The sequence below is a fragment of the Brienomyrus brachyistius genome, chromosome 9, assembly GCF_023856365.1.
Source record: "Brienomyrus brachyistius isolate T26 chromosome 9, BBRACH_0.4, whole genome shotgun sequence".
In the NCBI taxonomy this organism is placed as follows: Eukaryota; Metazoa; Chordata; class Actinopteri; order Osteoglossiformes; family Mormyridae; genus Brienomyrus; species Brienomyrus brachyistius.
Window position 1 is genome coordinate 8132571 of NC_064541.1, and position 24810 is coordinate 8157380.

Below are 24810 nucleotides of genomic sequence, written 5' to 3' on the forward strand. Positions count from 1 at the left end.
AGCAGCTCCACTCTGGTCTTAGGGGCTCTGATCAGAGCTTCGAATAAAGCAGACGATCCCTTTATATTTCTAACAAGTTCAAAGCATTGACCAGAGAACAGATGATATTTCACATACTTAACATCTATACATAATACATTTCCATATTCTAACAGATATGCTCCAAATTCCAGACAAAAGACAAAATCCTTATACACAGAGCTGTACAGAGGAAAAAACGCACAAGGGGCACCCCTGCATGCTGCAACTGCAGTCAGCATTAATAATACTTCTCACCAGCAGGTGGCGAAGTAGTTAAAGAGCCAAAAGATACTCAAATTGAAGATGAGGTCACTCAAAAGGCACTATAACTGTGCATGGGGTTACTGAAGTTCCCAGCTTAAAATGCTTGAGTTAAATATTTAACTGTATGAATGGAAACTATGCGGGTCATAGTACTCTTTGGGTGTTTGGTTAAATACCTAAAGATGCTAAAGACATATTGATTCAGCCACTCCTTCACATTGTTGTTTATCTATTGGTGGATTGTAATATAAAATTATCATTTTAAGAATCTGTGATGACAGCAGGAGCAGTGACTCTATGACTGGATGTGTAGCGTTTGCCAAATGAACCGTTTTTCTATGGAGATATATCACAAATCGGGGAGCCAATGCTACCAGCCCCGGTGGGAGGTCATGTCCTGAGCTCCTGAATGAGCGTCACAGACAGCGGACGGGGGCGAAGCCAGCAGACAGCGACCTGTGTGACTTGGCGCCGGTTCAGGTCCATTGGGCCAGACCGGCCTGTTCCGATTCCCCACGACACAGGATGCAGTGTCAGACAAACACGGCATGCTAACTGACCACCTATCCTCCGACCGTCTCACCAGGTCCAGCCTCGGTCCCCGTGGTGACGAGTGACGACTGGTTGTCAGCACTGCAGAATCCTGCAACCTGTCTCACGCTGATCATGTGACATTACGACGGGCAGTTTTCGCATCCTTGTGCCAGGCCCTCGAGTTTGGGCAACACAAAATGTGAAAATCTCATTGACAGTGAGATATGTGCAGATGACTTCGAGAGACGCCGCTAAAAAGGCAAACTGTGAAAAACACGCAAGCCTGCTTACCGGAAAGGGCACGCGTTGGAGCGCTGAGAGACACGGAGCCAAGCCATGTCCATATACATGATGTGCGAGTTGTTCTCAGCCAATTAATTCCCAGTAATAAAAAGCAGTCTCAAGTTCATCAAGAAGCTTCCAGTTGCCCTGCGGGGCTTGGATCATATAGTGGAACCCCCCCACCACCATCGCAGCCCCCGCCCTGTCTCTCTCCTTTCTCGCCTCACAAAGAACCCCCCTCTGGGCCGGTCTTTCGTGGTGAGCCCCTCACACGCACATTCTTCTGCCCTACAGCTTAGCACCAAACCAGCACGTCGCACGAGAACCAGTTCCCTGCACCAACACCAACCTGGTGTACAGAAAGGAGCCAGACAGAGCTACGGACACAGAGGGTGTGAGATACACATACGGGCGGGGGGAGGTAAAGAAGGAGAGAAACATGAAAGAAGTAAAGAGAAAAGAAAGAGGAAAGACCGCAGGGAAAGGATGGGGACCTAAAAGCTGTGCCTGTATAAGTTTGCCCTGGCCTGAAAGAGAAGCAGATAAAACACACTGGGCGGACGGCCAGGCACTACTGGGAAACAAGAACCTGGCTCATATGGAGCTCATAATTAGCTGCTGCCCTTGGCGGAGGCTAGGAGTGAAGCAGACCTGGAAAGCAGTCAGACACACACATGAGAAAGACTGAAACCAATACTGCCTCCCTCCAGTGCCAAAGCCAGCCTGTCACTCACTACGCGTGCAGTCTTAATCCCCCATCCTTCACTTTCAGTTTGAACCAACCTCTCTCTAAAGCTCTCTCTCTCTCTCTCTCTCTCTCTCTCTCTCTCTCTCTCTCTCTCTCTTTTATTATCTCCTTTTTTGTGAAATCCAAGGAACGGAGTTCCTGCTGAGCTGGAAATTTGTATGATGCTAAAGATGATGATATAATGATGAGAAAGCTGGTGCTTATGTTGTTAATGATGATCATATAATGACAATAGTGATGATGACGACGATAATGATGATGACGATAATGATGATGAACGATAATGATGATGATGACAGTAATGATGACGATAATGATGATGATGGCAGTGATGATGACGATAATGATGATGACGATAATGATGATGAACGATAATGATGATGATGACAGTAATGATGACGATAATGATGATGATGGCAGTGATGATGACAATAATGATGATGACGATAATGATGATGATGACAGTGATGATGACGATAATGAGGATGAACGATAATGATGATGACGACAGTAATGATGATGATAATGATGATGATGACAGTGATGATGACGATAATGAGGATGACGATAATGAGGATGACGACAGTGATGATGACGATAATGATGATGAACGATAATGATGATGACGATAATGATGCTTGTAATATGAAGTGCAGCACCTACGATGGTGATGATGCTGTAAGCATCACATTGGCCTATACAGGAACCTAGTGTCCTAATGTAAAAGCACAGTAACTAAATGCAGATCATTTCATACTGCATGATGTGGTGCTTAATGAACAGGGATGTCTGAGTGATGCAGTTTCTCTGGCAGTTACAGTCTGTAGAATGAAGCAGAATTAAGGCTGTTAATGACCTTACACCCTGCCCCCATGTGCCCCAAACGGGCCACATCCTGACATGTGCATGCCCAACCCGCCGACCCTTATACGCCTCCATTCAGTCACGTCCTCTTCAAGATCCACTGAAGAACTGCTCTGCTCTGCCCAAATTTAATCCACTCGAATCTCGTCTTTGGCAGAAGAAATCTGCACAGTCATCAGGCATAAATAACATCACATCGTGGTGAAAATCACTACAATACATCAGAGTAACAGAACAAACTGTATTGGAAAATCATTACCATTACAAAAATCGCAATTCTCTTGGGAGAAGGACTTCTCTCAGAAAATAACTAATAATGCTTACAATTATAACTCAGATTTAACAGTTTCCATTTGTTGGTGGTTCTAGCGATGTAGGCAAAACCATTATTTGAAATATCCATGTATCTCCAGTTATGCAGATTTGACACTGATAAGAGCAACACTGACCCAGAAGCTGCTAGATATTTCACCTCCCGCGTCTTATTGTCATTCATATGATGTAACATCAGCCTGCCCACCCACATTAAAATGGATGCCGGATTTCCTGGATTTTAAAGTGATCATTAAAATCAGTTAATAATGAGACACTTAATCCATTTTCTTTTTATTACTTTTTAATATTTTGGGTTGTGGTCTTGAGATCATTTGTTAATTTAAAAAATATCTAAGAACGATTTAATCCTAAAACTAAGGATTTGCACTACAAAATCAGTCACCTGCTTATATGACTTTGAAATACGAGCCAGATTCGGCCCTGGCTGGGCCACTTTCATTTGTCCAGACTGGACAGGACAAGACGTCGCCTGGATATGAACAAACTTGGAAAGTCATTTTGCCTGGAACACAACGCCAAAATGTCTCCTGTCCAAAACAACAGCAGCCCCTGGCGGAAACCTCCAGGGCAGCATGTGATCCTTGCTGCTATTCAGTGTTTCCCAAAACTGTCTACAGACAACACAAAAATCCCTTTTACTGAATTAAACATTACTGTCTCGGTAAAAAGCCCTTACAACGATTTCTTTGTTACACTATTTGTGTCTGGCTAACAAAAGAGGTTCAAAGTCTTCTCTCCTTCAATACTTTGATGTGGGACTCAAACAGGAATCTCGCTGTTGTTACCCTAAAGTCGAGTAGATTGTTCAGCTCAATGAGAATTACTGTCAAAAGGTTCCACATAGGCGCCACCTACAGGGCATGTTTCGTATTTGTTTCAAGTTTGGGCTGTAAACCATCAAATCTGAAGATGTCTTCTTCTCCAAACCAAACTCAGCACAGACACAGTGCTAGAGTTGAATTATTATTATCAATATTGCTCACAGGACCACCAATGACTGACCACCATCCAAAATAAAGCAGGGAGATATTTACCTTCTTAGTCACTCAGTGCTAATTATTGATCCAAGTCTGAGAATCAAAGTGAGGTGAGTCACTTGTTTGGTAAAATTAATGAGGACCTCAAGCATCACTCTCAGGAAAAGGTGTCCAAACATTCTGCAGCCCTACTGTAAGAAAACAGGAATAGAAATGACGACTGAGGGAATGTAAGGGATGGACATGTTGAGAGAGAGAGGCCAGGCTCCTTGTTTAAGCCGAATTCTGCCTCTCCTGGGGGCAAAGGAAGGAAATGGGAATCTCTGGTCACGAACTGGGATGTGCCGTGTCACATAACCAGCCCACGCTCTCTGCTCACTTCCTGCAGACTTCCTCTGTTACAGAAGGTTTCACACACACACACACACACATACGCACCCTCCCCCGCACACACACTGGTTTGTAATTATATCTTTGTGAGGACTCTCCATTCGTTTCGATGACCATAACCCATGATGACCTACCCAGCCCTAACCTTAACCATAAGTAATCAAACTAAATACAAGACTTTTGGCATTTTAAATTTTTTGATTGCATTCACAGATCTTTGTGTGGACCCCACAATGTCAAAATAACAGGTCTTTATCACATACAGACACAGACATACAGAAAACACTAAATATACACTCCTTAAAGAGTAGAAGCTGGGATCCATCCCATAGAGTCACCAGAAATCTGTAATTAATACTGGTCTTTCATTTTGATGAAAGATCAGTATTAATACATAAATTGGTCAGAGGAAAAGCAATGCCTGACAGGAAACAGGACAGGAAGTGGGAAGGCGTCATCATAAAGCGACACACTGCAGACGTAGACAGGGACACATTTACTATTTGGCCAAAACCAACCGGAAGGCCAGGAGAAAAAACAACAGATATTTCCACCGTAAGTATTGCCAGATCAGTTTCTTAAGCAAGAACAAGTTAAACTATCAAACATTATCTGAGCCGTTACACGATGTTCTGCGGAACAATGCAGAGGGACCTGTCAATACTGATGCTTTTGAAATCCCCCGTGACTAAAGCGTATGTCCACAGCACAGTCACTGTGCAATAAGAGAAATCAACTCTCGTTATTGGTACTTAATAATCTCTGAAAAGATTTTACTCAGTACCACGGAGCCAATTTCTTGTTGCATTTCTGTGCTGTTTAAAATACACCAATTTAATCAAACTACCAAACGTTCCGTCGTTGAGGCAACATTAATGTTCCGAAGTGTCCCTGCAAATCTCTCTGACAAAGCAACTTGGGTAACTCCCCATCACCGCTGACCAAGATTAAAAGGGGTGGGGGTAATTCTGAGTCATTACCAAGGTCATTAAAAAGCCCCCCTCTCAAATTTCAGAGGGATCTTTGCATTCTGGGAGCGACACTGACAAAACAGTAATAAAAGTTAAAAAAATTGGTACAAACACTTGCCACTAACAACAACATTCTTTTCTTGTTTTTTTAGGTCTGAAGAAACAATAAGACCATTTCAAAAACATGTGTAATTTTTTGTATGTATAAATAATGCATGTTAAACACTCACTTGCATTTTTAATGGCCAAAGAAGCTTTTTCTGCAATCGATGGTGGCTGACTGGCATGATTTGTGCCCTGAGAGCGAAACAAGACCCCCCCAGGGGGGTTTAAATTAGACCTGGACACCCACCCGCTTTTTTCATGGTCACTGGTGCTCGGGGGGGAGGGGGGAACCTGAGTTTGGGGTCGACAGGTGCTTTTCCCTGGCAAACAATTGTCTCTTACTGTCGCCTGACGCCACACATCAAAAGGAAATACCACCCAAGAAACGGAGACATTTGGCTTAGGGTGACACGTGTGACATCTCTGCTTGGACCACACACCATGTGATCTGATTAAAAGATGTCAGGAATGGGGTCAAAGACGGCGGAGATGAAGACTTCACCACAGAACTGGACCAGGCATCACATAGTTTCCAGCTTGCATGCATGAACATCAAACACTGACCTGTTAGCGTGCCTCTGAAGGTCACCAGGCCGGCGCGTGAACCAGCAACGCTGACAGGCCGCACGGTGACCCACTCAGGCGGTAAAGCTGCCCATTGTTTCGCTTCCTGGCTGGTCTGACAGAATTCCCAGTAACACCGCGTGTAAGTAAGCAGCATGACTACTCAGCGAATATTGGTTATCGTGGGATAAAACCAAATCCAGAGCTTGTGTGAGAACATAAAATGCACTTCATCAGTCCCATGAGATAATTCTTGTTCATACTGCAGCAAAATACACACAGCACAGATTTTCTGGCTGGTCCTCATGAAGCCAGGGGGTACTGTTGACTGGGGTGGGTTAGTCACACCTGATCCAGGTGGGTTGAGCTTGTGGCTTTTGTGTATTGATACCGGCGGGACAGTGAGGTCGATAATTTGGGTTGGTTACCAATAAAATACGATGGGTTGGATACCCCTGGTGTATAGTCTATATAATGCCAGAGCTGGGGAAGAAAGACGAGCTCTCACAAAACCGGCCCACAAAACATCACAAAAGTAAGGGGGCACAACCAGTTATTAGATTACTTTTTCACACAGGGCCAGGTTGGTTTGGATAGCTTCTTTCCCTTAATAAATGACATCATCATTTAAAAACTGCATTTTTTATTAACCTTGGTTATCTTTGCCTAATTTTAGAATTTGTTTGATGATCTGAAACATGTGTGACAAATATGCATAAAAATAATTAATCAGGATACTTTTTCACAGCACTGTATGTGTGCATCTGTCTATCTATCTATATATCTCTCTATCTATCTATCTATCTATTGATCGTTGTCTAAGCGTAACTAAAGTTTTTCATAAATATACCTGATTTCACCACAACAACTTGACAACACATCAAGTCATGATTCGCCAGCTTGTATCGCCACAAGGATACATTAGCCAATGAGAAGCTTTCAGTCTTATCCTGTCATTGCTGTGGCCATGCAGGACACTATCAAACAGCCTGTCTTTCAGACATCTTGCTAATGGAAATCTCATGCATGTAAAAGCAATCTGACACGGGTTCGAGTGCATTCTTGCCCGAGGATCTATGAGGCGTTCCTCCTCGGCAGGCCGGCCAGCCTCCTTCTGCTGCCTCTCTGGCCCTTACTTCCCTCTACCCTGTTCAGCTCGTGCTTCCTAGAAATCTCCAGCCTGTTCTACGTTCTGCTCATTCCATGCAAACGCTGTATCTGACTTATCTGGTCACACAGGTTTAGGTATTTGATCGTGACTCATTAGCACAGAAAATTGACAGATGACACATCTCACAATAATCCAAATCAAAGGTCACGGCAGAAACCCCACATATAAACACATTCAAACGATGCCCTTCTTATCTCATAAACACCTCCTCATCTGAGCGTGACCATCGCTGCTCAAATGACTACCACACGGAAATGAGTAAATAGCATTGCCATTCAAAGTACAACTCCCAGTGTAACTCTCAGGGCCAGCATGGGTGCGGTTGAAAGCACACAGTTCTCAGGCCATACGCTGGCATTCTCAGGTCACAGTTGCCCTGCACTCGTTCCCCCATCCCCAGCTTCTTTACCTTTGGACCACAGACCATGACCATAGGCCGAACAGAGGCACAGCATCCTGTGCGTGCACGCAGGCCAGGTCTTCCATCATTATGCGACAATTTAAAATTCTTCACAGTTTTCTCCGTTTGCTGGGTGAATTGAGCCATTGGGTGGGACAGGAGGTCTGCTAATACCAACATCATTCCCTGGAGAGAGGCAATAGACTGGACACTGGGGGAGGTGGGGCACAGGACAGAAATGGCGGGCAGTGAGGCGTGTCAGGCAGCAGGAAATCAGTAGACTGCTGACTAAAATGCACTTTAGCCAGAGTTGTGGGGTAGACATGCCAAAGACACACACCCTTCTATACCACAGAATAGGTAACAATAATATCAGCACAAGCTCCTATCGGTTATGACATTCAGTGGTAAAGCGGTGATTCATGTTTGCAATAAGAGCACCACATTGTGTTGTAATTCATAGAAGACTGATTAGAGTGACTGATACATTTTTAATTAAAATACCACTGGAGCCAATTAGATGACCTGTACTTAATGCAGCTAACTAAAGACCACTCATATTCAATGGGAATAAGTATAGACAACTTGTACTGAATGGAACTAAATAAAGAACAGTAGTACTCAACAGGGATAGTATAGATGGTTCATACTCAATGGGGATAACTAAGGGCCTCTTGTACTCAGTGGGGATAACTAAGGGCCTTTCGTACTCAGTGGTGATAACTAAGGGCCTCTTGTACTCAGTGGGGATAACTAAGGGCCTCTTGTATTCAGTGGTGATAACTAAGGGCCTCTTGTACTCAGTGGGGATAACTAAGGGCCTCTTGTACTCAATAGAGTTAACTAAGGGCCTCTTGTACTCAGTGGGGATAACTAAGGGCCTCTTGTACTCAGTGGTGATGTCTAAGGGTACTCAGTTGAAATAAGGGTAGACACCTTTTCCTCAATGAGAATAACTATAGACCACTATGAATCAATGGACCAGGTTTTGTGAGGTACTGGTTTAGGTACAGACCAGTCACATTCATCAGACCTACTGTAGAAAGAGACTAATAATATCATTCAGCAACATGAGCGGTGTAGACTGCAGACCATAGCCATAGGGAATCACTGCAGAATGTGGGTACTAATCATTCTACTGTCATGAAAATGTGACCTTTGTTCCAAGCTTGTCGGTGTCACTCAACATCCAAGCTCAGTTCCCAGTTCCTGGCACAGTGACTAACAGAGTTTCAGAAAAGAATATGCTTTAACTGCATGGAAAGCTAGAGAAGAGCTACCAGCACACCCCCATCACAACTAAAGAGGCAAATGATCCAGTAGGCAGCACAGAGGCTCAGCAAGTGAGACGCAGGTGTACTGCTGTTGGACCCTAGTATCTAACCAAGGGTACTCTCTTCCACACAGGCCACTTTAGTTGAAAACCCAAGCAAAGTTGAGGTAAACTGAAAATGAGGCAACGTTATCAGCGCAGACATGTCACCTGAAGGTTCCGCAGCCTTACTCCCAGCTCGGAAAGGACACCCTGAGCCAGACGGTGTGTAGTCAACACCAAAAGATACCCGAAACAGAGCCTACAGACATCCAGCTGGCAGAGAAGCTAGTCACTTTCAACCATGCTGAAAAAAATCATTCAAAATAAAATGTGTTTATATTTGATACTTAGAATAATTTTATTATCATCCTTTAAAAATCCACCTGCTTTCTTCTTTGTCCACTTTTATGGGAGAATCAGGTATTTTAACCCCTTCTTTTGCAAACAGCTCACTTTACAACTGGACTGTCGATACCGAAACGTTTGCCAGCTTCATGCTGGATGATGTGGTCCGGTCTGAACCCAGGTGGCCACAAGCAAAACCATTCTGGCATGAGGAGGAAAGACTTTCTGAGCTACACATTCAGCATGATCTCCAAGGAAACGGCAAATGCAGTTTGTCGCTGTTTACCAGGAAGCTCCCAGTCAGAAATGGCCTGTAAAAAAAGGCCCTGATGTCAACAGTATCAGCAAACATGTTCTATTCTAGTGTGTTTTATCCACAAAGATGCAATCGCTTCTGTGAATACTGATAAAATATTCTTTATCAGTCATAGGACACCTTACACTGCATACATTATGACACACCTGTCAAAGCAAAGATGCTGCAGGTCAGATACTGCAGAGGCAGGAGACGTGACGACAATTTATCATGATCAGTTGCGAATGAATCCACAATAAGCGTTTCTGAGTTATTTCAAGAATTGCAATGCAGTACTACTTAACACTAACATCAGGACAGACCAGCAAGCACCAATCACACGATGCCTACGTGTTCAGAGGCTGTAACAGTGCTACATGAAATGCAGGCCGACATGGAACAAAGCGATCTCAACATGCGTAACATCTCAGCTCTGTCTGTACATCTCACTTCTTTGCCGATTATCTGTCTCAGTGGATCTCAACTTAGTGACTAGATTTTGAACTTAAACCTTAACTGATCATTTCTGATCTGTTAGCAAACCTGGAGATAAACAAACAAATTTTATGTACCACTGGACTGCTAGAACACTGAACTTGTGTCACACAGTAAACAATGGCTAAAAACCAGGAATTCAAATCACTAATTTGAATGGCTGATCCACGTTATCATGGACCTTTATGTCTCACATCAAGCAAAAACTGCACATTGAATTTGAAATGTGGACTGTAAAAAATAACTTAAAAAACACTTTTGCTATCATAAGTCAATTGCTGGTTAAATTAGATGACTAATGAACATTATTATATACATTCCAATTTGGTTGGTTTGGTTTGTAAACAGTGTGATCAGTGTTTCTCACACCAGTGCTTGGGGACCCCCAGACGCTCCACGTTTTTACTCCCCCCAACCTCCAGGGAATATGGAGGTAGCAAAAACATGGACCATCTGACGACCCCTCTGGACTGGTTTGAGAAACACTGATCTGTATCACGGATTGTGATTTTAATTTAATGGCACTGATGCCGCACTACTGCACTCACCACACAATGAGGCACCTAAGAGATGAGAACCTGAGTGCAGCCACAGTGGGCAGCACCTCAGCACCACACTATTCGGGATGGACCAGTGTGAAGTGGCTGTCTGATGCCTGGAATGCCAGTCCTGCCACCAACCTTTAGGAGGACCTGCTCGCAGGGCTGGATGTAAACTAGCATCATACCCAAGGCAAAGCGCCTGCAGGTTAAGCGAATTGCTCATGGAGTATCACTCCTGGAATCACTCACAAGGTTCGACCTAACAACCTTCCGGCTGGCACAGATCCCTAGCCTCAGAGCCACTGCTCCACCAACTTCACTGGACAACCAGTGAGGCTGATTAAGGGAAACTGAGTCAGACATACAACTTCTAGGAGGATAGATTCCTTGAAAGACTAGCTGGCTAGGTCACTGAGCTTCCAGAAGCTCAAACGCCAAGGTGTTGAGGGCTGTTCCCAACCCTTTCCTCAAGGCAACTCGAGTATGGCATTTCCAGAAACACTGAATACATTCAGTGGTGCCACCCCCCCCCCCCCCCCCCCCAAGGGCACTGTACCCAGGTGCTGTCTATTTTTAAAGACATGTCTAACTTTCCACAGACCAATCTCCATATCCCCTTCCAAGAAGCTGCAATGACCATTTGTCTTGACACCCCCAGCTGCCCACCATTAAACCTAATTCTACGGACATTTCCAGACAACTGGTAAACTGGTATCGTTTTCAGTCAGAACACATTGTCAGGTGTATCTCAGTCCAGGAGGACCAGAGACCTGCTGATGTTCGTGTGAGAGGTCCGATTCACAGCACGGCCAGCGTCCATCCATACGCCACAACTTGTCACGAGTGTTGAGAGCTGGCGTGGATGCCTGATAGGCCAACGAGGAATCCCACTTAGAGCAGCTCGCCAGCTGCCAGTCGCACGAAAGGACAGAGAGGAGAATCTCGCAGGAAGTCTCTAAGGCTTGTTTGTGTTTTACAGCAAAGCATCAAATAGTGCTGATGTTGTAAGAATAGACCTTAATCAGACATTGTGGGTCGTAGACAGTTAGGACAGACCTCTGATCTGAAGTTTACATATAACAGTGATGGAGGTGAAGTTCTTTGACCTGCCTTCAGACTTCAATTCTCACTGGTTTCAATCCTGGTTCCTGCAGGGTTATGGCAGGAATCCCACCCACCCCTATATTTCAAGCCGATATATGCACCACTGCTGGTCGAAGTTTCATGTCATGTTTCATGTCTGGCTGGATGAACAGGTCACACTGCATCACTCGAGACGATACGTTAAGGAATGAAACATCGGCGTTACCAAATGATCCATGATTTCGATGACTGGGACCGGCGATGTACAGCAGAGGGCACCTGATGGCTGGAACCCAGGGCGAGCTGGAGATCCTGCGTTTACAAAAGAGCCCTAAAAGAGAGTCACCACTGAAGCATCCTCAGCATTTTAAACAGTGCAGGGTGAAATGCTTCAGGAAACACAGCCCTCCTTGGGGACTTAAATCATTGTATAAACATGGGCGCATCATGGAAGGATCCTAAAGGAAACAGCGTGATAACTGTTTGAGACCTCACAGCATAACTCACAGCTTTAAAGGCTTGATTGGAAAATAGAGGGGGGGGTGGCTGTGTCTCCTAATTAATGTCCACAAACGCCTGGAATGCGATGTCTGGCGTGCTTCTATAGCAACCGTACCCCAGAGAGAAAGCAGACGTCTCAGAGCACAAATGCAACTTAGCAGCTGAGCGAAAGAGACAAGATGGAGTAAATCTACAGGACAGAGGAGGAATGACGGCCCAGGGAAGAGTCACACTGGCCGCCGAAGAGCAAGTCCTTCCGAACGGGATCAGACTCAGATGGCTTTCCAATTATGGGAAAATTCTGTGGACAGAGATGTCCACTTTTTTTTCCTGATACAATCCTGGAGGCGGCCAAACTGCCTGACAACATGATCTGTCACTCAGCCGCTGGTCACATGTTACACAAGATGCCCTCCCGCAGGTGCCGTTTTACACATGGGCCTGACAGGACAGAGGTCTGGAGCTGTTCCCTTCAGTGCCTGAACTCCTTAAATAGAGCCGTCAAACAATCAGATGCACCGTGAGAAGCTCCGATGCCTTAATAAGGGAGCAAGCCTGGTCCTCGCATGCGTGCGTCTCCCATACACAGCCGGGCCATCTCCAGGCCCCTGCACCCGCAGCCGTGGAGGCCCTGAATCAGCTAGCACCGGCGGCGAACTGGGGCGATATTTTTAGAAGACCCCCTTTCACTGGCATCTTCAGGCCGATCAGCTGGTGCGGAGCCAGGGGTGGCAAACGAAAGCATGAGAGGGTGCATGAGAGAGAGCATCAAAAGATGACAGAGGAAGACGTGCAAACAGATTCTGTCTCACAGATGCAGCATCTTAATCTCTGCATGTGACCCTCAGGGACAACAGACACAAAGGCATGGATTGACATGTGGTGCTGCATGTCTGTGTGTGTCTGTCTGTCTATCTATGTATGTGTGTCTGTCTGTGTGTATCTGTGTGTGTGTCTGTCTGTCTGTGTGTCTGTCTATCTGTGTGTGTGTGTGTGTGTGTGTGTCTGTCTGTGTGTCTGTCTGTCTGTGTGTGTGTCTGTCTTTCTGTCTGTGTGTGTGTGTGTCTGTCTGTGTGTATCTGTGTGTGTGTCTGTCTATCTGTGTGTGTGTGTCTGTCTGTCTGTGTGTATCTGTGTGTGTGTGTGTCTGTCTGTCTGTCTGTCTGTCTGTGCGTATGTGTGTGTGCGAGTGTGTGTTTGCGTGTGTGCGCATGCGTGCGCAAGTGTGTGTGTGTGTGTGTGTGCGAGCGGGTATACCTATCCTTATGAGAACACAATGTCCCCATAACGTGATAAATAGCCGTTTTTTTCCCTGATGGGGACCGGTTTCCTGGTCCCCATAAGGGAAAATTCTATTTTATAAAAATCAGTAACTGCTATGGAAAAAATTAGAAATGCAAAAACTCTTGTACGGTTTGCTTGGTTAGGGCAGGGTGGGGGTTATGGTTGTCATAGTTAGCGTTAGCATTTTTCCCATAGAAGTGAATGAGCAGGCCCCATAAGGATAGGTGTACCTGACGTGTGTGAGTGTGTGTGTGTGTGTGTGTGTGCGTGCGTGTCTGTGTATGTGTATGTATGTGTGCGCATGTGTGTGTGTGTGACATGTGCGTGCGTGTATGCGCATGTGTGCATTTGTATGTGTGAGACGGGGTGTAAATCCTCAAGTCACGATTAAGATTGCATGGTGATCTTTTGACTGACATATGCCATCATTCAAAACGTACCACAGTTTTTTGTTAAGTATTGCCACCAAAACACAGCAACAATGCAGTTCTGTATTCCTACTTTTAAGCAATTAAGGAGATGTCAGACAAAGCTCTCTGGGAACACACAGTGTGAAAGGTGTGTGTCCCACACACACATACTAAAGTGTGTGATACTGTTTGGCACACAGACACATAGGTGTCATGAGAGTGGAGGGGGGTCTCTATGCTGTATCAACTGTTAAGTGGTGGGGGGGTGACCCTCCATCACAGGTGCTTCAGAACGGCAATAATGCTCTCAACAACAGCCCCCAAAGTCCCTGAGCTCCTGCACTTTGGCGGGACTGACCGCTGACCTTTGACCTCTTTCGACAGCGATGGCGGAAGCGGTGCAGAAGCTGGCGTGCCGTACAGGGGCTGGGGCACGGTGCCCAAATCACGCAGCGCTCACACTCTGTGCCCTCACAGGTGTCCTCACAGATGCCCAAACCACACAGTGCTCACACTCTGTGCCCTCACAGGTGTCCTCACAGATGCCCAAACCACACAGCGCTCACACTCTGTGCCCTCACAGGTGTCCTCACAGATGCCCAAACCACACAGCGCTCACACTCTGTGCCCTCACAGGTGTCCTCACAGATGCCCAAACCTCCAGAGTGACGCCACGGGGAACGGCTCAAACAGAGCCCATGCTCAGGGTCAGGGCTGCCCGCCCTCACCTTGACAAGACCCCCCCCCCCCCCCACACACACACACACACACACACACACACACACATTGGGCCTTCCAGTGAGACCCCTTTACCTTTGTATCTCTCCCTGACGTTCTCGTAAGCCTGGACGAAATCCTGCTCCTCCGCATTGGGGGGAAGGACAGGGGGGTCAAACGTGGCCATGGCCGTCACCTGAAGCAGCTCCCCTTTATCTCCCCTTCTTCTTTCTGCCTTCCCTCCTGACTGGAGCAACTTCTTGCCTGCTGGGCTGTCAGAATTCAGCCAGTCGCTCTTCTCTCTTTCTCTCTCTCTGTCTTTCTCCTCTCTCTCTCACTCTGGGTCTCATTCCACCGCAGCCACTGCTGGCCCCCTCCCCTCCTCTTCCCAAACTGAGACATGGAAATACCCACGCTGCACATGTCAAACCCCGCCTCTTAAAGAGACAGGCACGCACACAGATGCAGTAGTAAGACCCAGGCAAGCAGCCCCCCCCCCCCCCACACGCACACATTTACAAGAGGTTCGCCGGGCACTGAGCAAACGCAGGACATGCGCCGCTCAAACAAACTGCTGTGAGGGCCAGAGACCTTGACCTTGACTAAATGGCAGCTTGTTCCCATAATGCACCTGTGATGGAGGATCATATCCAAAGCATACTGTAGCAATGTAGCTCGCAGCAGACACGCAGGCCAAAATCAGTCTCCTCTCCGATCTTACACGGCATCGAGGAATGACACCCACAGAACGTGGGGGCTTCCCGTCAGAAGCTGTGTAATGAAGAAGCTATAAATAAACACGGACTGCACACGCCGTCATTTGTAACACACCCATCATGAAGGCTTCAGTCAAACACGCTGTACTTCCCGGGATACTGGAATCGCCGTCTGTACAGTCACTTTCCCATGACCTGTGCCTGCCTGTATTTACTCCACATCACACCACTACCCTTTCTGAAACCGCCCCCCCCCCCCCACCTTGAAATTCCAAAGCCCAACATCGCTCCTTGACTGAGGAGCACGGCAGAGAGGGATAGAGAGGGATGTTCCCGAATCGAGTCCCAGCCTAGAGGGCAAATCTTGGCTCTGCAATATCAGGGGAAGACAAACATGGAAAATGTAACTCCAACACCCCCCACCCTCCCTCCACGCCTTAGCCCACCCGCTTACCCGCCAAAGGAAAGTGGAAAGTGTACTTTCTGGGGGCTATAAAAATAGAATGCAAATCTTTTTCTACAGGACTAGGGCTCAGTAGATGCAGGAGAACAAGAGCCTACATCTTTATGTTTGTGTGTGTGCGTGCGTGCGTGTGCGTGTGTGTGTGTGTGTGTGTGTGTGTGTGTGTGTGTGACAGAAACCTGATGTGTGAAGCTACTTTGCAAAGTGACTCTAATTTTACATGTCTGCTTTCTTACCAGGTTCCAGGAGCAGTATAAGCAGTTAGACGGTCGGTGGATGGATGGATGGATGGATGGATGGATGGATGGATGGATGGATGGATGGATGGATGGATGGATGGACAGACGGACAGACTCTTTGTAACCTCACTGCTCAGGCTAAGCACCTTGCTGGTCAACAGGACCTCAACTGCTCTCCACTGAGAAGGTCCAGTAGCCAGAATGCTGTCTGCTACCTCACACTCATTAGTGCCTTTAGAAATTCCATTTAGAAGCTGAATGGAGTCCAGCCACCTAAAAGCATCTGCTATACTGTCACCTGTGGCAAAAATACCTGCACTATTCTGGAGGATTTACCATGTGTGTCCTCCCCCCTCGCACAGTGACACCGAAATCCACCAACATCACTCACAGCACTGATTCACTCACCCTATAATGTGACACTACAAGATGGCAAGCACACCTACAAGCAGATGGAGCTGGCAGAATCCATTTCAGTACCAGATATGAAACTGAAGAGCATGGAAGTCGTAAGTAATACAGCACGTTCCCTGTTCAGCTGAATTCCACATCACATTGTTCTTCTGTGATTTCACAGATATCACATGACACAGGACACTAGCCAGGTGAGGCTTTCTGTCCCGCCTTATCCAAGTTCCCATTGGTCCTTTTGTTGGTTACTCCTGGGCCAAATCCAGCACCCCCCCCCCCCTCCGCAGCATCCCCCCCATACCTCCACTACTGCTGGTTGAAGTTTCGATTCCTGTTTCATGTCCAGCTGGATTAACAAGTCGAACTACATCACTCGCGACAAAGTGTTAAGGAATGAAACATCCGTTTGACCACGAGATCCATGCAGATAAGTGAGACCGGCCTCCTACGTGACAATGACGCAACAGGTCCTCAGAAGATCTCACTGTAAACAGTGGCCTGGTTTGGGATGTTGCCTGGTAACCAAAAGATCTCCAGGTAAGTTCCACAGAGGACAGCAGTACCTAAGGAATCAGAGATTCCAACCGTTTCGCTTTGGTAATACATCCAGCAGATATATTCATCACTGTGTTCTGCAGGTCTGTAAACCACAGACATAACGTAGCCCCACACCTTTAGTGACACACAGAGAGCAAATAAGCTATAAATGTCAGCCGTCAGTCCCATTTACATTCAAAATGCCGGAGAAGTTACGGACACACGGTGATGGATTGAGCACCATTTCTCTAGCAACAGGCAGATGTGCGGCCCTCCAGGAACGCAGCCCAGGGTCTCCATTCTCTGGGCTTTGCATTAATGACTTTCTTTTGTTTAGTTTCAGGTAAGCATCCTCATATCGTTAGCCTGCAGTATTCCAGTTAGCCAGCGGAGTTTGACACCAGTTTCCACAGCTTACAAAATTACAGCTTAACCGTCTTATTCAAAGGTACAACAGAAATGCCCCAGTTTATCCTGTTCGCCAATAGTACCCAGTTCAGCACAGACATATACAGAGTGACAGTGAATCACGACAATAGGTTCTAGCACATTCTTAGTACTATTTGTAACCCGCAGGTTCTGAAACCTAATATTTGGGGAAAAGAAACAATTCATTATTACGACGTTTAATGGCACATACTGATTATCATCCAGTCCAGTAGGGGGTACTCATCAGAAATTTAAATAAAGAATTCAGCTTCTCATTCCCAAACTTTCATTTGTCCACCATTTCCCAGTCTACAGGCTCCATAAAAGGGCTCATTTAACTATGACAAAACAAGCAGATTCCAGCTCTCATCGTGAGCAGCCTTTGTTTATAATCGAATTCTATACTCATTTCCAGCTCACATGCTTCTGTGCTGGCTGAAAGTACTCATGTATTTGAAAAAAAAAAGCTTCAGAGGAAAAAAAAAGCCTTTCTGCTGGAGTAATTATGGGTAAACCGAAATATGAACCCCTTCTTCCATTGGTTTCCATGCTTGTTCCAGCATTTGTGTGATTCAGTGTACTTGCTGCCACACTGTGGACATTGAGGGTATTGCAGGCAGGGAAGTCAACGGATCTGGGGGGGGTGGGAAGTTTTGCTCTCAGAAAGGCATGAGCTGATTTGCACCAGCAGTGTGAAACATAACAGCTGTTTGGACCTTAAATCTTTCACACACACAACACAGCTATGAAGGAGAACAAACTCCTTGGTTGATTTCACAATGATTTGTTTAATGATCACATTTCACACACAAACTAGGGAACGGCTCTTCCACCGAATTTCTTTAATCAAAATGTGAAACAGTCACACCATCATGTAACAATGTGACACAACACAAATACAAACTATGTGTAATTCGAGGTAACTGAGTAATCAAATGTAATCAAATAATCTGGTCTCCATGGTTCCAGCAGGAAGATATGGAAAGGTATTTAAGGGAGGGTCTCATCTGCGGTAACCCCTCTCCTCTCTCTAGAACATTCCGTTTGCGGACCACACAGCGCGTCCCACGCCTTTCAGCGCGTCTGCTGACCAGCGATCCGCACCCATCGGGCCAGGAGGTGCAAGGCGTTGGCCAGAATAGCGAGACCAGCTGGCCCAGGGTCAAAGGTCGGCACATTTACACTCAGGGATCGATGACCGGCATGGCTGCGGCGTGTCCCCATGGCGATGAACGGGGGTGTTGTGTCAGCTAGACAGGTGGCTGCCTCACACTTTTAAAATGCTGTAGGCTGTCCGTACATCTGCACTACATGCCCATTTGAAACCGATCACATGCTGGCCAGCAGGTCAGCCCATCCACCCCCCCCCCCCCCCCGCCCACAACACTGACCTCCTGCCAAATATGGTCATGAGCAGCATGCTCCCACAGTGAAGCATGGGAGGGCTGCTTGAAGAAAAAACAAGGGCATCAGAGCAGCCCAAGCCTGCCTGATCAAAGCCAGCCACACGGCGGCAGCCTTGAACATCCCTTCTGTTTCTCAGCCTCACCTGAGGTTGAATGACCTTATATATCAGCACATTTCCTAGTATGGGTGCGAGATGACCTTTCACCCTGACAAACACCTCCACTGCCTTCTGCAGGAAGTCTAAAGGACCGCAATGACATCGGAAACCATGAAGCACGTTCTACCATGATTGGCCGAGTTGGGCTCAGCTAGACTCGTGCGTTCGGTTGAGTTTGCTACGTTGCTGTGAGGCAGCAATGGCCGGCAGCCAAGGCACCCCTCTGATGCCCCAGAAACACCTTGCTCTGAAAGGTGAGGAGAAGACGGCCTCACAAAGGGTGGAGTGATGAAGCGGGGATGCTGTGGACATCGCTAACAGTCTCCACAGACTTCCAGGCCAAGTGGGGCTAACACACAAAGGCGGAAGAGGCAACTGGATCTTGGGGATAATCACCTGCACATCTAAAGCCCATATGACAGGGGAACACAGTTCTGAAACCCAAAAGAGCTGCTATTACTTCAATCACTGCCTGATTCAACATACTGGAATTAATCAAGCCACTCACAGAAGGCAACATGCACCATAATTCTGTCCACAGTGGGACTCGAAGGCTCAACACTCAAAAGACCTCCAGCAACATCCAAAATGAATGATGTTGGCTACTTAGGGTAAAGGTCTATTAAAGATTTAAGTACTGTAATCTGACATTTACATTTGTATAGTATAGTGTAGCATTTCAGCACCCTAACAGTACCATGCCATATTAGTACCATAACACTTCAGTACCATACCTCTTTGCAACTTTAGTTGCATGGCATTTCAGTACCATACCATGTCACAATTGTAACATTGTAGTACTACAGCATTTCAGTACGACACCACTTTAGTACCACAGCATTTCAGCACCATACCATTTTAGTACCATAGCATTTCAGTACGACACCACTTTAGTACCACAGCATTTCAGCACCATACCACTTTAGTACCACAGCATTTCAGTACGGCACCAATTTAGTAACACAGCATTTCAGCACCATAATACTTTAGTATCACAGCATTTCAGTACCATACCTCTTTCATGCCACAGCATTTCAGCACCATAATACGTTAGTATCACAGCATTTCAGTACCATACACTTTTAGTGCCACAGCATTTCTGTAGCACACCAATTAGGACCACAGCATTTCAGTACCATACCACATTAGTACCATATCATTGAAAAAACAAGAATGAAAATCATCTTGCTCAGAAGCATAATTATGAGCATTAAGCGAGTGATAAGACCTAATGTCTCTTAAGCCATTCATGTGTATTTCTGCCACATCACACAATGTTCGGGGCTGATGTCACCAACACACCCCCTATTGTCTGCTCTCTCTAGGCGGGCCCCTCCCCCTCCCTCTGGCAGGCTGACATTATTTGTTTACAGCTGAGCGGTTTCCAGCCAACTTGCCAGCCGCTCAAACAGAATACGTCACGTTTTCACACCCTGGCCATTTTAAGCCGTCGGGGGGTGGAGCTAGCTGGTGTCTGACATGCATATGTGTGTTCATATGTTGATATGTCCTGTGTGGTCACGCATGTTAGTGACTCAAACGAGGTACGCCCCCCCCACCTGCGATGCGGATGACGGCCCGCTCTGCCGGATCCAGCACATCTCCAGAGGCCGACTTGGAGCGTTTCACTCTCTGGTGCTTGTCCAGGTTCCACGGCAACGTGTCCCCAGGGCAGGGGGGGCTAATGTCTCCCCAGGAGCTCCCTTCCGATCCCCTGTCATCCCATTTCTTCTCCCGTTGCGCTGCCATGGCCTGGTGAGAAAGACACAGTGAAACACTAGGGGTCACTACTGAGCATCTCCACCCAGTGTGTCCTGTCAGCAAATTATTTACATGCAGAAACATACTTTACTGTTGTATTAGCATGACCAACAGAACCGACAGAAGCGTGGGATAGAAGGTTAATGCACAACAACCGCTATTACTGAAAAATCAAATGGATGCTAACGATTCCAATGAATTTGCAGCCATTTTCATTGACATCAACCCACCTCCTGGAAACACACACCATTACACATTTCCAAATGCTTGTTTTTTGTAGTTAAATGTTTAATCCTCACTTGAGAGACGAAAAACCTAAAGGGCATTTCCCACTACAGGTTGGTGGGAATTCCCTCTCTGAGCAGGGTTAGGGGAATGGCTGTGTGTTGGCTGACAGAGGAGGAGTGATCTATGTAAAGAGAGCAGAATCTGCGCAGCCCTCATAATGTCAACACACATCAGGATGGCTAACGGCCCCCCCTGCCATACCCCCACTCCAGCTTCAGCTGAACGGTGACACTCGCGGCCTAAATAATAAATGAAATATGACGCTGAGCACGAAAAGGGCTTTGCTATATGCATTATAAATGAATCGCAATACCTGTTTTGTCAAAAAAGAATACACATGTTCTCCCTGTGATCTTCAAATGAAGAGTCGGTCAATTTACATACATAAATACCTTCAGTAAAATATTCACATGCATAAACGGATGTACAAATGTACAAACAGAAGGCATGTTAGGGGCTTTGAACTCTGAAAATCAAGGGAATAAGTTAAAAAAGCCAATTCAGAAAGCTTCAAAAACTTGTCATCGGTTATTTCTACAAGATGCTGCCCCAAAAATGCCTTTAATAACTGACAGTTCTGTTTATTCATAAACCTGGGTGTTTACCAGAGCTTAACTTACATCCTGCAGATGAATCGTCACACAAACATAATATCAGTCAGTCACTGTTTTCACATGGTTCTTTGAAAGCTGATATCGTGATCATGACTGAACCTTACAGAATTATTTCTATAAAGGACCATAAAGTATTGATCAAGAGAGTAAAACAAGCTAATATCACAGCGATTTTGGGCTTTACAAAAAACTCAAAGCACACAAACATACACACAAGTACAAACAAATCTTTCTTTCTGTCTCTCTCTCTCTGTCTCTCTCTCTCTCTCTCTCTCTCTCACACACACACACACAAACTCTTCACTGGGAGTCACTAGTTGAGCCTGAACTGACATTAAAAATGTCTGCCCTCAATCAACCTTAGGTACATAATGGGGATATGTATTACGGATGGGGCTGATCTAATCACAGAAAAGGCACAGCCTTTACAGAGGGAAAACAAAAACAGCCGCAGCCTGATCACATAGACGATATATCCACCTGGGGGGGGGGGGGAGCATTAACATGCACAGTTCAGTCGACTGAAGGTGATTTATTACTGTGGGCGGCAGGAAGTAGGATGCTTCCCACCATCTTGTGGCCGGGTTGCCATGACAACACGTCGCAGAGGTGAGAAGAAAACAAAGGGGCGAGATGGGAGAACGTTTGCGCTCCTTGTTGCCTCGGAGCCAGCGAGACAGGGCTGCGTGAGGGCTGATGTGGCCAGCCAGAAGCGCCATCCAAATGCCCAGCAGAAAACAACAAATATCGGCAAACTTTCCAATTGTGGTCTCCTGACGGGTACCATTTGGTAAATATGGTGGTTAACCAAACTATTAGCCATAAATGTGATAAAATTGTTAGGATGTTACGGCGCTTTGTATATGAGAAGGCAGAAGATGGCGTGGTAGCTAAAGAAAACAACAGATTGATTCTTAGAGGAGATACAGTGTGAATCTTTCAGGGATAGAGAGAGCAAAGCCTGACATTCTGCAAACAGCGAAATAAACAGATAAGTTATACTGCAGATATGAGGGCTGCTGTTAATGGCATTTTTACCGCTCAGTTTCACTTACTGTAAGCATTTTCCATTAGAGGAGAAACAAGCCTTGGGCATGTTAAATGTTTTTATTCTGCGTTGACATCAGACGTACAAAGGACCAACCTCCTGGTAAAATATCTCAAAGTCATGAACACCCCCACGCACAAGCACAGCCATCCCTCACTAGACAGACCTAGAGCCCTGATGTTTTCTGCATGACTGGATAACACACAAATCGCTCTGGACATATGTCGTTTCCAGACAAATAATTAACCAGAAGGATTTCATAATTAGGTCTGGTCCCACTAATCCCAGTGAATAACACTCCAAGCTTCTCTTTCGAGCATCCAAGGCTCTTCATTAAATGGTATCTACGACAACATCCCCTCCCACTCAGCAAAGATGTGCCTTGTTTAGAAATGAATTCAATGACTGTCTATTGTCGTAGCACAACCCAGCACTCATAAAAGAACATCGACATCAGTGAGTAAATGAGCTTTCAGAACAGCGGTAAGTGAGGCTTTGCAGATGCTAAAGACTGCAACTACCCTCCCCAGCACCAACTACAGCCCATGTCAATGCTATTTTATCTCCAGTTAAGACTTTTCTGCAGATTTTCACCCTCTTAAAATTAAGACACTAGCGCTGTAAACTTTCCAGAGGTAGACAGTCCATCTCCAGCGAGTAACAATCCAGACCAAGATTTTGTTGCAACCAACCAATGAAATACTCTCCGTCTGTGACTCTTTATACTCAGCTGGTTGGCTGAAACAAAATCTCGGCCTGGGTTTCTGCTTTCTGGGCCTGGTCTGTCTACCTCTGCTTTCCTTCTGTGGTTGTTTCTGCAATGCTAAGGTTCTGCATGTCGCCTCGGCTTATATAGTGCGGCCGTGGGTACTTGTTACAGGAATCAGAATATGCATGATTCAGCTGGAGCAAGGTACTATTAAGGATCTGCCTGCGGGGGGTACCGCCTTTACCCAGCCGGATATAGACTAAAATAATTCAAGGAAGGATGTGTGAGTCAGAACATAGCATCACGGTTAAGGCTTTGTGAGGCTAATCAACGGCCTGTAGGTCTCTCTTAAGGAATGTGCTTCACCTGAAGTGCTTGAATAGCACTGAGCTTTTCAGTTAGCCATCCACCTGTCTGTCCTCCAACCTCTAACCCAATATCAGGTTACGGCCCTTTTTAAATCAGCACGATGTATGATTAATTTTTTATTGCATATATCTATATGATGCATATGGTGTAATGAACTACAATAACATGATGCAAGTGTCAAATTAAATTACCATTTCATCTATTTATTTAGTGGATGCTTTTGTGATGTGCAAAATGTGGATAGCCTGGTGCTTCCTGCTGAGCTACACAGGATTTTTATCACTAAATGTATCTATCTAATGGATCCGCAGCAGCTGTCCTTTCGGCTGCAATCCCTGAACATACTGTGGTCACTCCCCAGACTGTATAACCAGCCACACAAATGGGGCTTGGAACCCATGACCTTCTCATATGTTTAGTTATGCCCCTTGATTATAGAAAATTATGCTTCTTAGCCCATTAGTGCTTAGTTTATACATCTAAATTATGCTCATTTGTACTGCTTTGTTAAAATGCATTTAAGTTAACTGGGGGTGGGGCTCGATGGCGAGCGCCTGGCGGCCAGGCCTACACCCATGGGGCCTGGTCGGGCGCAGCCCGAACAAGGCACGTGGGTCCCCCCTCCAATGGGCTCACCACCCATGGGAGAGGCCAAAGGGGTCGGGTGCGAAGTGATCTGGGCGGTGGCCAAAGGCGGGGACCTTGGCGGTCCGATCCTCGGCTGCAGAAGCTAGCTCTAGGGACATGGAATGTCACCTCTCTGATGGGGAAAGAGCCTGAGCTGGTGCGCGAGGTTGTGAAGTTCCGGCTAGATATAGTCGGACTCACCTCGACGCACGGCTTGGGCTCTGGAACCAGTCTCCTTGAGGGGGGTTGGACCCTTTTCCACTCTGGAGTTGCCCGCGGGGAGAGGCGCCGAGCGGGCGTGGGCATACTTATTGCCCCCAGGCTGGGCGCCTGTACATTGGGGTTTACCGCAGTGGACGAGAGGGTAGCCTCCCTCCGCCTTCGGGTGGGGGGACGGGTCCTGACTGTTGTTTGCGCTTAT

General features: G+C 46.3%; 1 protein-coding gene across 6 annotated transcripts in view; it reads right to left on the reverse strand.

Annotated features, from left to right (window-relative positions):
* LOC125748508 (plectin-like) overlaps nucleotides 1–24810 on the reverse strand; it is a 137190-nt gene that overhangs the window by 100474 nt on the left and 11906 nt on the right. For 4 of the 6 annotated variants that reach the window (XM_049024729.1, XM_049024732.1, XM_049024731.1 and 1 more), the window contains exon 2: nucleotides 20533–20725. In XM_049024729.1, the coding sequence (XP_048880686.1) occupies nucleotides 20533–20722 (190 nt within the window). In that variant the 5' untranslated portion in view covers nucleotides 20723–20725. Of the gene's footprint in view, nucleotides 1–14710; nucleotides 14945–20532; nucleotides 20726–24810 lie in introns of those variants that run through there. The other 2 variants (XM_049024744.1, XM_049024738.1) reach the window with 2 other exon arrangements.